The sequence below is a fragment of the Acinonyx jubatus genome, chromosome C1 (genome assembly GCF_027475565.1).
Source record: "Acinonyx jubatus isolate Ajub_Pintada_27869175 chromosome C1, VMU_Ajub_asm_v1.0, whole genome shotgun sequence".
NCBI classification, from domain to species: Eukaryota; Metazoa; Chordata; class Mammalia; order Carnivora; family Felidae; genus Acinonyx; species Acinonyx jubatus.
The window spans coordinates 73964140-73976680 of record NC_069381.1 but is presented as its reverse complement, the minus strand read 5'-3'; the positions used below and the strand labels follow the sequence as shown (position 1 = coordinate 73976680).

At 34.9% G+C, this 12541-nt stretch overlaps 1 protein-coding gene across 2 annotated transcripts in view; it reads right to left on the bottom strand.

Annotated features, from left to right (window-relative positions):
* PKN2 (protein kinase N2) overlaps positions 1-12541 on the bottom strand; it is a 128188-nt gene that overhangs the window by 58233 nt on the left and 57414 nt on the right. For both annotated transcript variants that reach the window (XM_027058676.2, XM_027058677.2), the window contains exon 3: positions 4060-4214. In XM_027058676.2, the coding sequence (XP_026914477.1) occupies positions 4060-4214 (155 nt within the window). The remainder of the gene's footprint in view (positions 1-4059; positions 4215-12541) is intronic.

Sequence of the window (12541 nt, the reverse complement as noted above, 5' to 3'; positions counted from 1 at the left end):
TATGTATCAGAATGTTTAAAGTAGTCAAAGTAAATTCAAAGGAAGATGGGATCAATTTTCACTGAGGGAATCCAGAAAGGTTTTATGGGCTGTTAATACAGATGAGTCTGGACTATATCAAGACTGGACACTTAGGGGAGTGAGGCCTGGATATATGGTCAGGTATTTTCAAATGAGAAAAAGGTCTGAAAATACCTGGATACATTTTAAAAGGTTAAAAAGAACCCCATATTTTAATAAATAGTTCATTTGCCATCTGAAAACATCAGTGGAAAACATCTCTTCAACATGTCTTATCAAAGCCCTCATATTATTCTGAAAACCAATGGAGTTAGAGTCATGAAATTTACATTTTAATGTTGATAAAGATTATAAAGATGTAAACTATGGTAGTAGTAAAGCAGGGAAAGAGATAGGAGAGATGGAGGCTGCCATATATACATACATATGCGCATATATATATATATATATATACATACATATATATATATATATATTTTTTTTTTTTAGAGACAGAGACAGAGAGAGAGAGAGAGGCAGAAGGAAGAGAGAGAATCTTAGGCTCCACGCACAGTGCAGAGTCTGATGTTTGGCTTGATCTCACAACTGTGAGATCATGACCTGAGCTGAAATCAAGTCTGACCTTAACCAACTGAGCCACCCAGGTGCCCCCAAAGGACTGCTATTTTACATAGGATAGTAGTAAAGAGCCCACTGAAGTGTTAGCATCTACCAGAAACTGTAATGGAGTGAGAGATGAAAGCATTTGGGAGAAGAGAAATCTAGGTAGAGACACAGTAAATGCAAGGCCTCTGAGGTAAGAGTGTGCTTGGTATGTTCAAGAGATAGCAAAGAAGCCAATATAGCTTGTAATGAGAGAGAATGAAAGTGTTTTAGAGAAGATCAGAAGGTATCTAGGGTAAATCATGTATGAACTCACAGAGCCACAATAAGGACTCTGGATTTTGTTCTAAGCATGCTAGAAAGCCAATGGAAGGTTTTGAACCAAGAGTGTGAAAATACATGACTTGGCTTTTAAAGGACAACTCTGGCTATAATGTGTACTAGGGTGGCAATTTTGTCATACAGAATTCAATAACCAGAGTCTTCAAGATGATTTTTACCACCAAAATAAATTCATTATCCCTGTCCCTAAATTTGCTCCCCATTGTGAATTACCTATACTTATGAAGGGCACCACCATCCACCAATGTGCCCACATAACCAATCTAAAAATCATCTTTGACTCTGCTTTCTTCCTTATAGCCAGACACCACATATTTATTCTACCCAAACAGCTTCATTCTGTCTTCTTTGCTTTTACTGCTGTTACAAGAGGAATGAAGCATGTTTAACCTGGACCCCTACAGAAGCCTACTTAAACTTGCTGTCTATATACTGGACCCTTCTCTAATTAATTCTTCAAGTCTGAGAAAGATGAATGTGAACTTTCTTAACTTTAAATCTGATCATGTATTTACTGTCTAGTAGTCTTTCAGCAGCTCCATATATCTTATAAGATAGAATCTCAACTGCTTAATTTTGTCCAAAGTACTTTATAATCTAGTTTGTCTTTCAATTATGCTACACCTCTCACTACGCCTCACTCAAAGCTCTACCAGTGAAAGGAAAAAAAGTCTTGTTGGAATCACTTGAAAGACTTTTCCCCAAAATAAATGTGCTTTTCTGGAGATTGAGATTTGTTTTTCCAAGAGGGCATGGCCTTCCACTGAAAATGACTGCTAGAGCTAATATTCTACCTACTTCAGATATGTTGGGAAAGAAATAGGTTAAGAGTTTCTGCTACAGCCATACAAAAGCACTTCTATTTCTTAGAATAAGCCATGCTATTCAACAGTTCCTTACTCTATCTGCTGGGTTTACCCATCATCTTCCCTAGAAAGTAATTCCCTTTTAAACTCCAAATCATCCTTAAAATCTCATGCTAAGACTTTAATGATTTCTTCTGGTAGTTAAGTGATCCTTACCCACTGTTTCTAAAGTAACTTGGACAAATCACTATTATATAATTATTTATAGGTGATATCTCCTTTTTGGACAGTAGGGCTTTTGAAAGTGGAATATTACCTGTTAAGTACCTATTATAAGGCATAATTTTATTACATTCATACTCCAGAGCCCAGCTGTTAAGACCTTAATAAATTAATTAAATATTCCACATAACTTCAATTTACAATTTTCCCTAATCTCGTAGAGATATACTTTGACCTTTTGAGAGGTTTAAAGATGAGAAAGGAAAACAGCTAAGACCAAATCTAGACAGAAATAACTGGCAGGTCTACGTCAGAGACTACAGAAGCTGTTATATGCTCTGGACCTCCACCTGACCCCTTCCCTAATTAACAAATCTCCTAATTAAAAATAAAAGGCTATTGGAAAATAATCTTTTGTTTTAGCAGGATGCTCATAGTTCTGTTCATTTTAGACCTGTATTTATCATAAGTTATCTATTTGTTTTACTTTTAATATGTCCATAAACCTGGGGGGTGGAATGGGCAATTACAGACCACTTTAAGAATAGTGAAACCTATGGCCTTCTCATTCAGCCATTCATTCAAACACACTCCATTTTCCTTTAACTTCAAAGGGTTCATAAACATCTCAATCTAATCCATCAACTGTATATTTAAAAATCTTATTCTAGAGGGTGGTAGCTGGATAAATTTAAATATACCCATGCACTCACAACTCCAAGAACACTACTGCCTTAAAACAAAAAAGTCCAAATTGATAAAAATGAAAAATGCTCAAAACTAAAGGTCAATACTAAAAATAAAAACACAGAAAAAACAACATGCTATCATGTATTATATATCAAATAGAAAAAACTGTATTTCTCTAAAGATAAAAATTTATTTGAAATATGGCATATAATCTAATTTTAATTACTAGGCTTAAAAAATCTTATTAACATATGCACATTTCTCTCTTTTCAGCATCTTCCCAGATTTCTTTGGATGGGTAGGTAGGGTGCATAACTCCAAGTAAAATATTCCACCCCTGCTCCTCCCCAATTTTAAATTCTTAAACGAAAACACACACAAAAACCTCCCCAAACACAAATAACTTTAACTCTGAAATTACTTAAGAAATACCTATAAATATTAAAGAAACATTAATTTTCAGAGGCAAGATCTTTAAAATAATTTAGTTAAGAATACCAGTGTAGATTTTATAATAAGTCCACCTTTCTAAGACTTTTTAGAAATTATAAAATTATAGAACCTTAGATTGGAAAGAACCTTTACAATAATCTGGTTCAGTGGTTCCCAACATTTTCTCTTCTACATTATACCTCAGAACAAGGACACATTCTCATTAGTAACAACTGTTCCCCATAAAAATGATTCTCAGTGAGGAGTTACATGCCCATACCAGATTCCCCAAGAACTCACAGGTCTAGTCCAATCAGTACTGCTAGAATGTCCTGTCTTTTCATTTGTCCTTTCCTAAAAACCCATGATAGAGTGATAGAAAACTCATTAGAGCCTAAATTTTTAAAAGTAAACTTTTTGTCTTAGAACAATTTCAGATTCACAGAAAAGTTGCAAATATGGATGGTCCTTTACTCACATAAGTAAATTTTTTCTTGATTGATTTTGGTAGGAGTAAGCAATTTTAAAAATATTATTTTAAAAACTATTTGTTTCCAACCTATTTTATTGTCAATACTTTCAAATTTGGAGGCTAAATTGGTCTTAGAAATCAAAAAACAGTGTTTAAACAGCAAAAGCACAGTAAGCACAAAAATGCAAAAACTGTGGCACTACACAGACCGTGAAAAGGATACTTGTTTACAGTGTAAGAGCTTACAGAAGAAGGCCGAGCACCTTGTTTGACCTCAGCTGTGAGCATGCACATCAGACGATCACATTTTTCATCCCTCTGTGCATGTTCACGAATGACTGTGAAGGTGCCGCAAGTACTGATGCTGGGGTCACAAATAAATTTTATCAGGTGGGTGAACTCACACATATGGAACCTACAAATCATGAGGATTGACTGTATAGGTTTACATTTATAATTTACAGTACTTACCTTTGAAGAGCCATTTGAATACATCTGTATCATGTTCTCTGCACCTTGTTTTACTTTAAGTTCTATATCCAATTGTTTTTGTAAAGCCATCAATCTATTATTGCTAGTGGAACAACGAGGGTCACTGCTAGGGGTATCTGGAGTCCTTGGGCAATCTGTAAATTAAATAGTTATGTCAAAATTACTAGGACAAATTACTGTTTAAAAATGAATGTTAATATCCTCAAAGAATAAAGAATTACAGGGTTTGAGATGAGCTTAATGTCACCTAAATGGAATCTCTTTATACTTACAGATAATGTAAGACTACAAGCCAAGAAAATGTTCAAGTAGAGTTGCAGGATCCTCTGCCAGGGATATACTGAGTCTGAAACTGAATTAGAGCATCGCCCCAAGTTTTCTCAACACTATTATGTTTAAATTAAATTAATTTGACTAATCTATTCAAAATATCCAACAATTAAACTAAATCTCTACTCATTACCTGACTAGAGAGCAAAGCACATTTAAACATTATACAAATTCCTCTAAAGTAATTCTTTTTAAGTAGAACTAAGGATACTTCAAATATAATGCCAGCATTCTTTATAGTAATAATCTAAGCACATATATAAAGGACTTCACATTTTGTTTTCTATTAGGAGGATGTTCAGTCACAACGGAAAATGTTTCAAAGATACTGACTAATACCACACTGCTGGTAGGGGGATATCCAAAAATTCAAGTCCATGGCTTCTCATAAAGCATACATGGTGCTTCTATTTTAAAACAAAAACAAAAACTTCAGCTAGAACCTTCTCATTATTTTGAATAATCCATTATCATTGAAATACTAATAATACATCATGAATACTAAAATTCATCATGTTGAAGTTCATTATTTTGTGTTTTATCTGCCCTAGGTCTCTTGTTATAAAAAAAAATAAGCTAGAAGACGAGAGTACTAGACCTGATTTAGTTGTAAGTATTGGCAACCACTGGAAAACTGTCTAAACTGCAAGTTACTTAACCTTTGTGCTTCAGGGTTCCCTTCTCTCCTCTGCAATAAAAGATGGTGTGACCAACTGATTTTAATGAGTATGTTTTATATTTGGCTTTACATTCCTTCAAAAAATTCATTAGTTTAAAAACATTTCAACATAATTTGTTAACTGACTTGCAAAAATACAGGTGCTATGCTAAATAACGACATAAAATACAATTTTATCATTTATATACTATGTTACAAAGTGTACATCCTGATGTAAGTGCTCTATAAACTCATCCATCCTCATAAATAGCCCTGTAATGAGCATTGCACCCATATTTCAGAAACAGACAAACAAACAACAAAAAAAACTAGGGTACAGAGTAGTTAAGAAACTGGCCCAGGTCATATATCTAGTAAGTTACTTCCATACCAAAGTCTACCTTAATAATTCCTGCGCTAAGCTGCTTTTTTGCCATTTAAAAACATTGTAAACAACCATGCTAGGTTCTCGTGTGTGCATACTTACATATATGACAGTATAATTACACACACACACAAATACATATATGTACGCATATTAACCTTAAATTTAAAATAACTTGAGACAGATATTATCCACATTTTACACATCAGGAAATAGGGAAAGTTGCACAATTATTGAACTGAGATTCAAATTCAAGAAAGGTTTCTACTGTAACTGAATTTCTTGCATTATAAATGAGCTGCTCCAAAAGGTGATTTTGTAGAGGACATATTCTTATAAAAAACTGATATTAAGTATAGACAACTTTTCAGATTAGGCTCACAAAAGCACTACTTAACATATTGCTATGGACAGAATATTTAAGTGTCCCCAAAAACGCATGTGTTGAACCCCTAGTGTGATGGTATTGGGGGTGAGCCCTCTGGGAGGTAATTAGATCATTAGGATGCTCTTTCTCTGTCACGTAAGGATGCAGAGAAAAGATGTTGCCTACAAACCAGGCAGAGGGCCATTACTAGAACTTTGCCCCTGCTGGCACTTTGATCTCAGTGTTCCCAGCCTCGAGAACTGTGAAAAACAAATGTCTGTTTTTTAAGTCACCCCATCTATGGTATTTTGTTGAAGCAGCCTAAACTAAGACATACACACACATATATATAATAGTAGTTAAGAGTACCCAGGTTTGAATCTTAGTTTTGGAACTGAGATTCAGTACAAACCAGGTCATAGAAGGTAAGTTACTTAACAGCTCTGTGCCTCACTATCCTTACTGTTAAAAAAGTAAAAATAGCATCAAGCTCACAGGATTATTATGATTGAATAAGTTACATGTACAGAGCTTAGAAAAGGGCATGGTGCATGATATTCAATAAACATTAGCTAGTCATACTCATTGTATGAAGTATAAGCATATCTCCTGTTGAGGCCACAAATGAAATTCACATTGGTAATGACTGAACAGTTAAGTGTATTCAGATTGTGAATAATTAGGTTTTCTTTGTTTTTTTTAAACTTTTCTTAACATAAATGATAAACGACTCTTGAAAGAAATCATAACCACATAAAATATGGCATACAAAGTTAATTTATAGTAAGCACATTTTAAAAAAGAACTGGGATGCATTCACAGAAGGATCTCAGTTGAGAAAAGTGTGGAAATGTGTTATCTGTAAAATAGTTGATGGTATTTAGTTTAGGATGAGAAAGAGAAAGGATTCTTGTTAAATATCTGTCTATGAAAGAAACTGTCCACTTATAGAGAATTAGGGCAAGAGAATTAGAACAAATGGGTAAAGGTAGTGAGGGCAAAAATTTTATCACAGAATATAAAGAAATTCTTTACATTTTGAATTATTTAACAATGAAATAGTTCCATTAAAATGCAATAAAATCCTTGTCTCTGGAGGCATTTATACAGAAGCTAGATTATAATCTGTAAAGGATGCTGTATGATAAATTATTGCACATTAAAATAGGTTGTACTAAGGCAGTGAATGATCCATTGATTCTAACAGTCTATGAATTTGTAACAGTATTATAATATCTAACACTATTTTTAAAGAAAAGTATTGTCAGTTTTAATAAGGATTAGAAGAACATGAGAAATAATATAATGATTAGGAGTCTGGGCTCTGGAGGTCCAAATGCCTGGGTTAAAATCCTGTGGCTACTGCTTACTGGTGTGGTCTGGGTCATACATTTACATCTCTGTGTTGCAGTTTGCTCAGCCACAAATTGGGGGTTATTGTGAAGATAAAGCCTGTACAGTGCTTAGGCCAATGTTTAGGGCTCAATAAAATTACATGTCAGGGCACAGTTAAGTAGCTGGTATTTCTGCTTATTTAATCTTCGAAGGAATTCACAAAGTTTTGTAATATAACCTCACTTTACAAATAAAAACAACCAAAACTTAACTCAAGTAATTTGCAAAAGTCAAAAAGTGTATGCCAAGGCAGAAATTTAACCTTAGATAGGTCTTGTTTTATAAAGCCCATTTTTTACTCCTTTAGAAGTTAGAGAAACACTTTTCTGTCCTCTTCATATTTCACCTATTTTTCCTTTTTTCTTAAAAAAAAAATTTTTTTTTAACATTCATTTATTTTTGAGAGACAGAGAGATAGAGCATGAGCAAGGGAGGAGCAGAGAGAGAGGGAGACACAGAATCCGAAGCAGGCTCCAGGCTCTGAGCTGTCAGCACAGAGCCTGATGTGGGGCTCGAACTCACAAACTGTGAGTTCATGACCTGAGCCGAAGTTGGACACTTAACCGAATGAGCCACCCGGGCGCCCCTTTTTAAAAAAAATTTTTTTTAACATTTATTTATTTTTGAGAGACAGAGAGAGACAGAACATGAGCAGGGGAGGGGAGGAGAGAGAAGGAAACAGAATCCAAAGCAGGCTCCACGCTCTGAGCTGTCAGCACAGAGCCTGGTTTTTCCTTTTGTTTGTTTGTTTTTTTTTTTTAAGTTTTTATTTATTTTGAGGGAGAGTGAGTGAGCATGAGTGGGGGAGAGTGAAGGGGACAGAGAGAATTCTAAGTAGGCTCCAGACTGTCAGCACAAACCCCGAGATCAAGACCTGTGCTGAAACCAAGAATCCAAGAGCTGGATGCTCAACCAACTGAACCACCCAGGCGCCCCAATCTACCTTTCCTTTTAATGAGCTACTTTTCTTCTCTCCAGTTTCCTTTTTTACAGGTTATGGTAAATTACAGCATTATAAAACATATGGTTGCCGGTATATTTGCTAAACACTTTTCTTCACATAAAACGCATTTCAAAACAGGGGCGCCTGGGTGGTTCAGTTGGTTGAACGTCCGACTTCGGCTCAGGTCACGATCTCGTGGTTTATGAGTTGTGAGTTCAGGCCCCGCGTAAGGCTCTGTGCTGACAGCTCAGAGCCTGGAGCCTGCTTCGGATTCTGTGTCTCCTTCTCTCTCTGCCCTTCCCCCACTTGTGCTCTGTCTCTGCCTATCAAAAATAAATAAATGTAAAAAAATAAATAAATAAAAAAACACATTTCAAAACAGCGTTTACTAGAATTCCCCATTAATGTTCTCTTCTTTCAAAAAAGGCAATTTTTAAAAATTTTGTAAGATGAAATTATTTTTCCACTCTAAGAACAGCAAATGTTGAATTTTTTTTTTTTTTTAAATAAAATGTTTATTTTTGAGAGAGAGGGCTGGGGAGGGGCAGAGAGAGACAGATACATAGAATCCAAAGCAGGTTCCAGGCTCTGAGCTGTCAGCACAGAGCCCAATGCGGGGCTCAAACTCACAAGCTGCGAGATCATGATGACCTGAGCCGAAGTCTGATGCTTCACCAACTGAGCCACCCAGGCGCCCTTGAATCTAGTCTTAAGTAGAGAGCTCAGAGCCTGGAGCCTGCTTTGGATTCTGTGTCTCCCTCTCCCTCTGCCCCTCCCCTCCTTGCGCTCTGTTGGGCTCTCTCAAAAATAAATAAAAGCATTAAAAAATTAAAAAAAAACAACCAACTATATGTTATACAAATTCACTAAGAAGGCTTTAATATAATGTTTACATAGTAGAATCAGAGAGGTCCCAAATAAAGTCCCACCTTCAGAGCTAGGCATTAAAGGCTGTATGCTGACTAGGTCTAAGTTAACTTTCCATTACTATTTTTCATCAAACTCTATGTTCACTTAAAAAAAAAAAATCTCTATCATCCCAGAATGCAATGCACTTGACTTCCTCCATACTACTGTTAACTCAGCTTAGGCATTACTTTTTTCTTTGCTAACCATCCCCCAATCTGATCCCCTTTTTAATATGTTTTCAAAGCATACCTTCTTCCCATATATGTGTGTGTGTGTGTGTGTGTGTGTGGGTGTGTATAATATAGTGTTACAATAATCTATTTTCATGTCTGTTTTCCCTCTGAGACTACAAGCATCTTCAGTGCTGGGACTTATACTTAGCTATTTTAATGGATGAGTTTAACACCAAATTAGATATAGAAAAATAGCAGATTACTCATGAAAAATAAGGAAGTTTAAAAATGAGGTGGGGGGAATACAAAATGAAAGATTAAAAGACACAGAGAGCAAAAAAAAATCTAAATCTGTGTTTCAGGAGCAAAAAAGAAAAATGATTCAAAGACATTATGTGAACAGATGACAAATTTTTCAGAACTTATAAAAATATCAATCCATAAATTCAAGGTATTCAATCAACTTCAGACAGAAATATACAGAGGAAAAGAGTACACATGGACATATCATGGTAAAACTTCAAAAAATCAAAGACAGAGAAAATCTTAAGAGCAGCCAAGGAAAGGGTACTTTTAAGGAGATACTGTAGATTAACAACAGACTTTTCAAAAATAGTAATGAAAGCTAGAAGAAGACAGAATGACAGTTTCCTTACAAGATACAATTATCAAGCTTATATTGCAAACAGTGAAAATACCTTTCAAGAATAAAGAAAAAATTAAAGACTACCAAGATGGAAAGAATGTCACAACTATAAACTCTTAAAAAGAAAACTCTAAAAGTGATTAGAAATAGGTATATCAAAAGAAAAATAAGGAATGAAGAGCACAGAAAATGGTTTACTGCGAGAAACCTTAAATGACCACTATGTATCAATCAATAATAAAGTCATGTAAAGGTTTCAAGAGGCTAGAATAAAAAACTAGGCATTCTAAGGCCTTTGAATTGTATGGAGATGGGAAAGAACAGTGATTAACATTACAGTCTCTGATAAGAATGCATTTTGTACTGTCTAAATTAACCAAAATTTCCAAAATAATTGACTCATGTTTCAAAATACTATAAAAATGGCAAGAAAGAAGAAACACTGAAAGCACAAAATATAAACCCAAATATATCAGTAATTATTTAAATATAATGGACCAAATGATCTAGGTAAAAGACAAAGACTTTAGACTGATTAAAAGATTTGTCTAGGTAAAAATGAGTAAAATTAAACTCAACTATATGTATTATTTACAAGAGACATATCTAAAACATAGTAATACAGAAAAGTTGAAAGTAAAAGACTAGAAAAAAATATTCAATCAATAATCCCAACCCCAAACTATATTTACAACAGACAAAAGATACTTTTCAGGCACAAAAATAATTGGAGATAAGAAAGTCATTTCACAATGATAAAAGGTTCAATTCATCATAAAGACCAATCAATCCTAATTAGTGGGTGTTCAATAACATGGATACAAAAGAAAGTAAAACTGACAGAATTCAAAAGAAAACAGCAATTTCACATTCCATTAAATATTAACAGTGTTTTTAGTAATTAATAGAATAAGCAGACACAAATCCAGTAAGGATGCAGATTTTAACACTAACAACTAAATGCTTAACCTATAAACATACTAAGGATAACACGCAACAACTGGAGAATGTGCATTATTTTTTTGGCACACACAGAACATAAAACAAGTATCAGCACAAGGCACTACAGTAAAATTAAAAAAAATCAGTAAATAAAGGATAACTGGGAAGTCCTCATGTTTAATAAGAAACAACACTTTAAAAAATTATTTATTTACTTTTGAGAGAGACCACATGCAAGCAGGAGAGGGGCAGAGAGAAAAGGGGAAAGAGAATCCCAAGGAGGCTCCACGTAGAGCCTGGCGTGGTGCTAGATCTCCCAAACCCGGAAATCATGACCTGAGCTAAAGTCAAGAGTCGGATGCTTAACCGCCTGAGCCACCCAGGCACCCCTCACATTTTTTTAAGAGAGTGTGTGTGCAGCCAGGTACCCCAAGAAATGCACTTTTAACCAGTTCATGAGACCACAAAGACATAATGAAAATGAGAAAATATTTCAGGGGTGTCTGGATGGTGCAGTTGGTTAAGTATCCAACTCTTGATTTTGGCTCAGTTCATTACCTCATGGTCGTGGGATCAAGTCCCATGTGGGGCTCCACACTGAGCATGAAGCCTGCTTGAGATTGTCTCTCTCCCTTTCCCTCTGCCTCTGCCCCTCCCCTACTTGTAGGTGCAGTCTCTTTCTCAAGAAAAAAAAAAGAAAGAAAAAGAAAAAGAAAAAATATTTCAAACTCATTAAAAACTTTAGGTGATATCGGTATCATGGTGTCACAGATGTTCCTCCTTTTTGTCTTTCTTTTTTAACAATAAATTACACATCCATCTATGTGGAATTTGTGGTATCTAGCATCATAGGCCAAAGGACCTGGGAGCCATCTTATCCACATTAGCATCCAGTAATAGGCAGACAAATCTTGGTAACCCAAAGAGAATCAAAGACTTAAACATAAGACCTGATACCATAAAACTCTTAGAAGAAAATGTAGGAAAGAGCCCTCAACAATAGCCATGACAATAGTTTTTTGGATATAACACCAAAAACACAAGCAGCAAAAGCAAAAATAACTTCAATCCATACCAAACTAAAAAGTTTCTGCACAGCAAAAAACAATTAACAAAATGAAAATCAACATACAGAATGGGAGAAAGTGTTTGCAAATTATCTAATAAAGGGTTAATATCCAAAATACATAAAGAACCCACACAACGCAATAGTAAAAAGGAGAAAAATCTGATTAAAAAGTGGGTAGAGGAACTAAATTTTTTTTTTTTTTTTCCCGGAAGAAAGCATTCAATCATCAAGAAGACAAGAGGTAATGAGTGTCCTCAAGGCTATGGAGATACAGGAACCCTGGTACACTGGTGGTGGGAATGTAAATTGGTACAGCCATTATGAAAAAGTATGAAGGTTCCACAAAAAATTAAAAATAGAACTACCATATAATTCAGTAATCCCACTCCTGGGTATATATTTAAAGGAAATTATACTCACAATAGCCAAGATACGGGAAAAAAAACCCCCTAAGGATCCATCAATAGTAGTATGGATAAAGAAGACACAGGGTGTGTGTGTTTGTATTTATACACACACACAATGGAATATGTATTACTCAGCTATTTATGACAACATGGATGGACCTTGAGGACATAATGCTGAATGGGGTAAGAAACATAATATGTATATTATCCCTTCTATGTGGAATCTAAAGAAGCCAA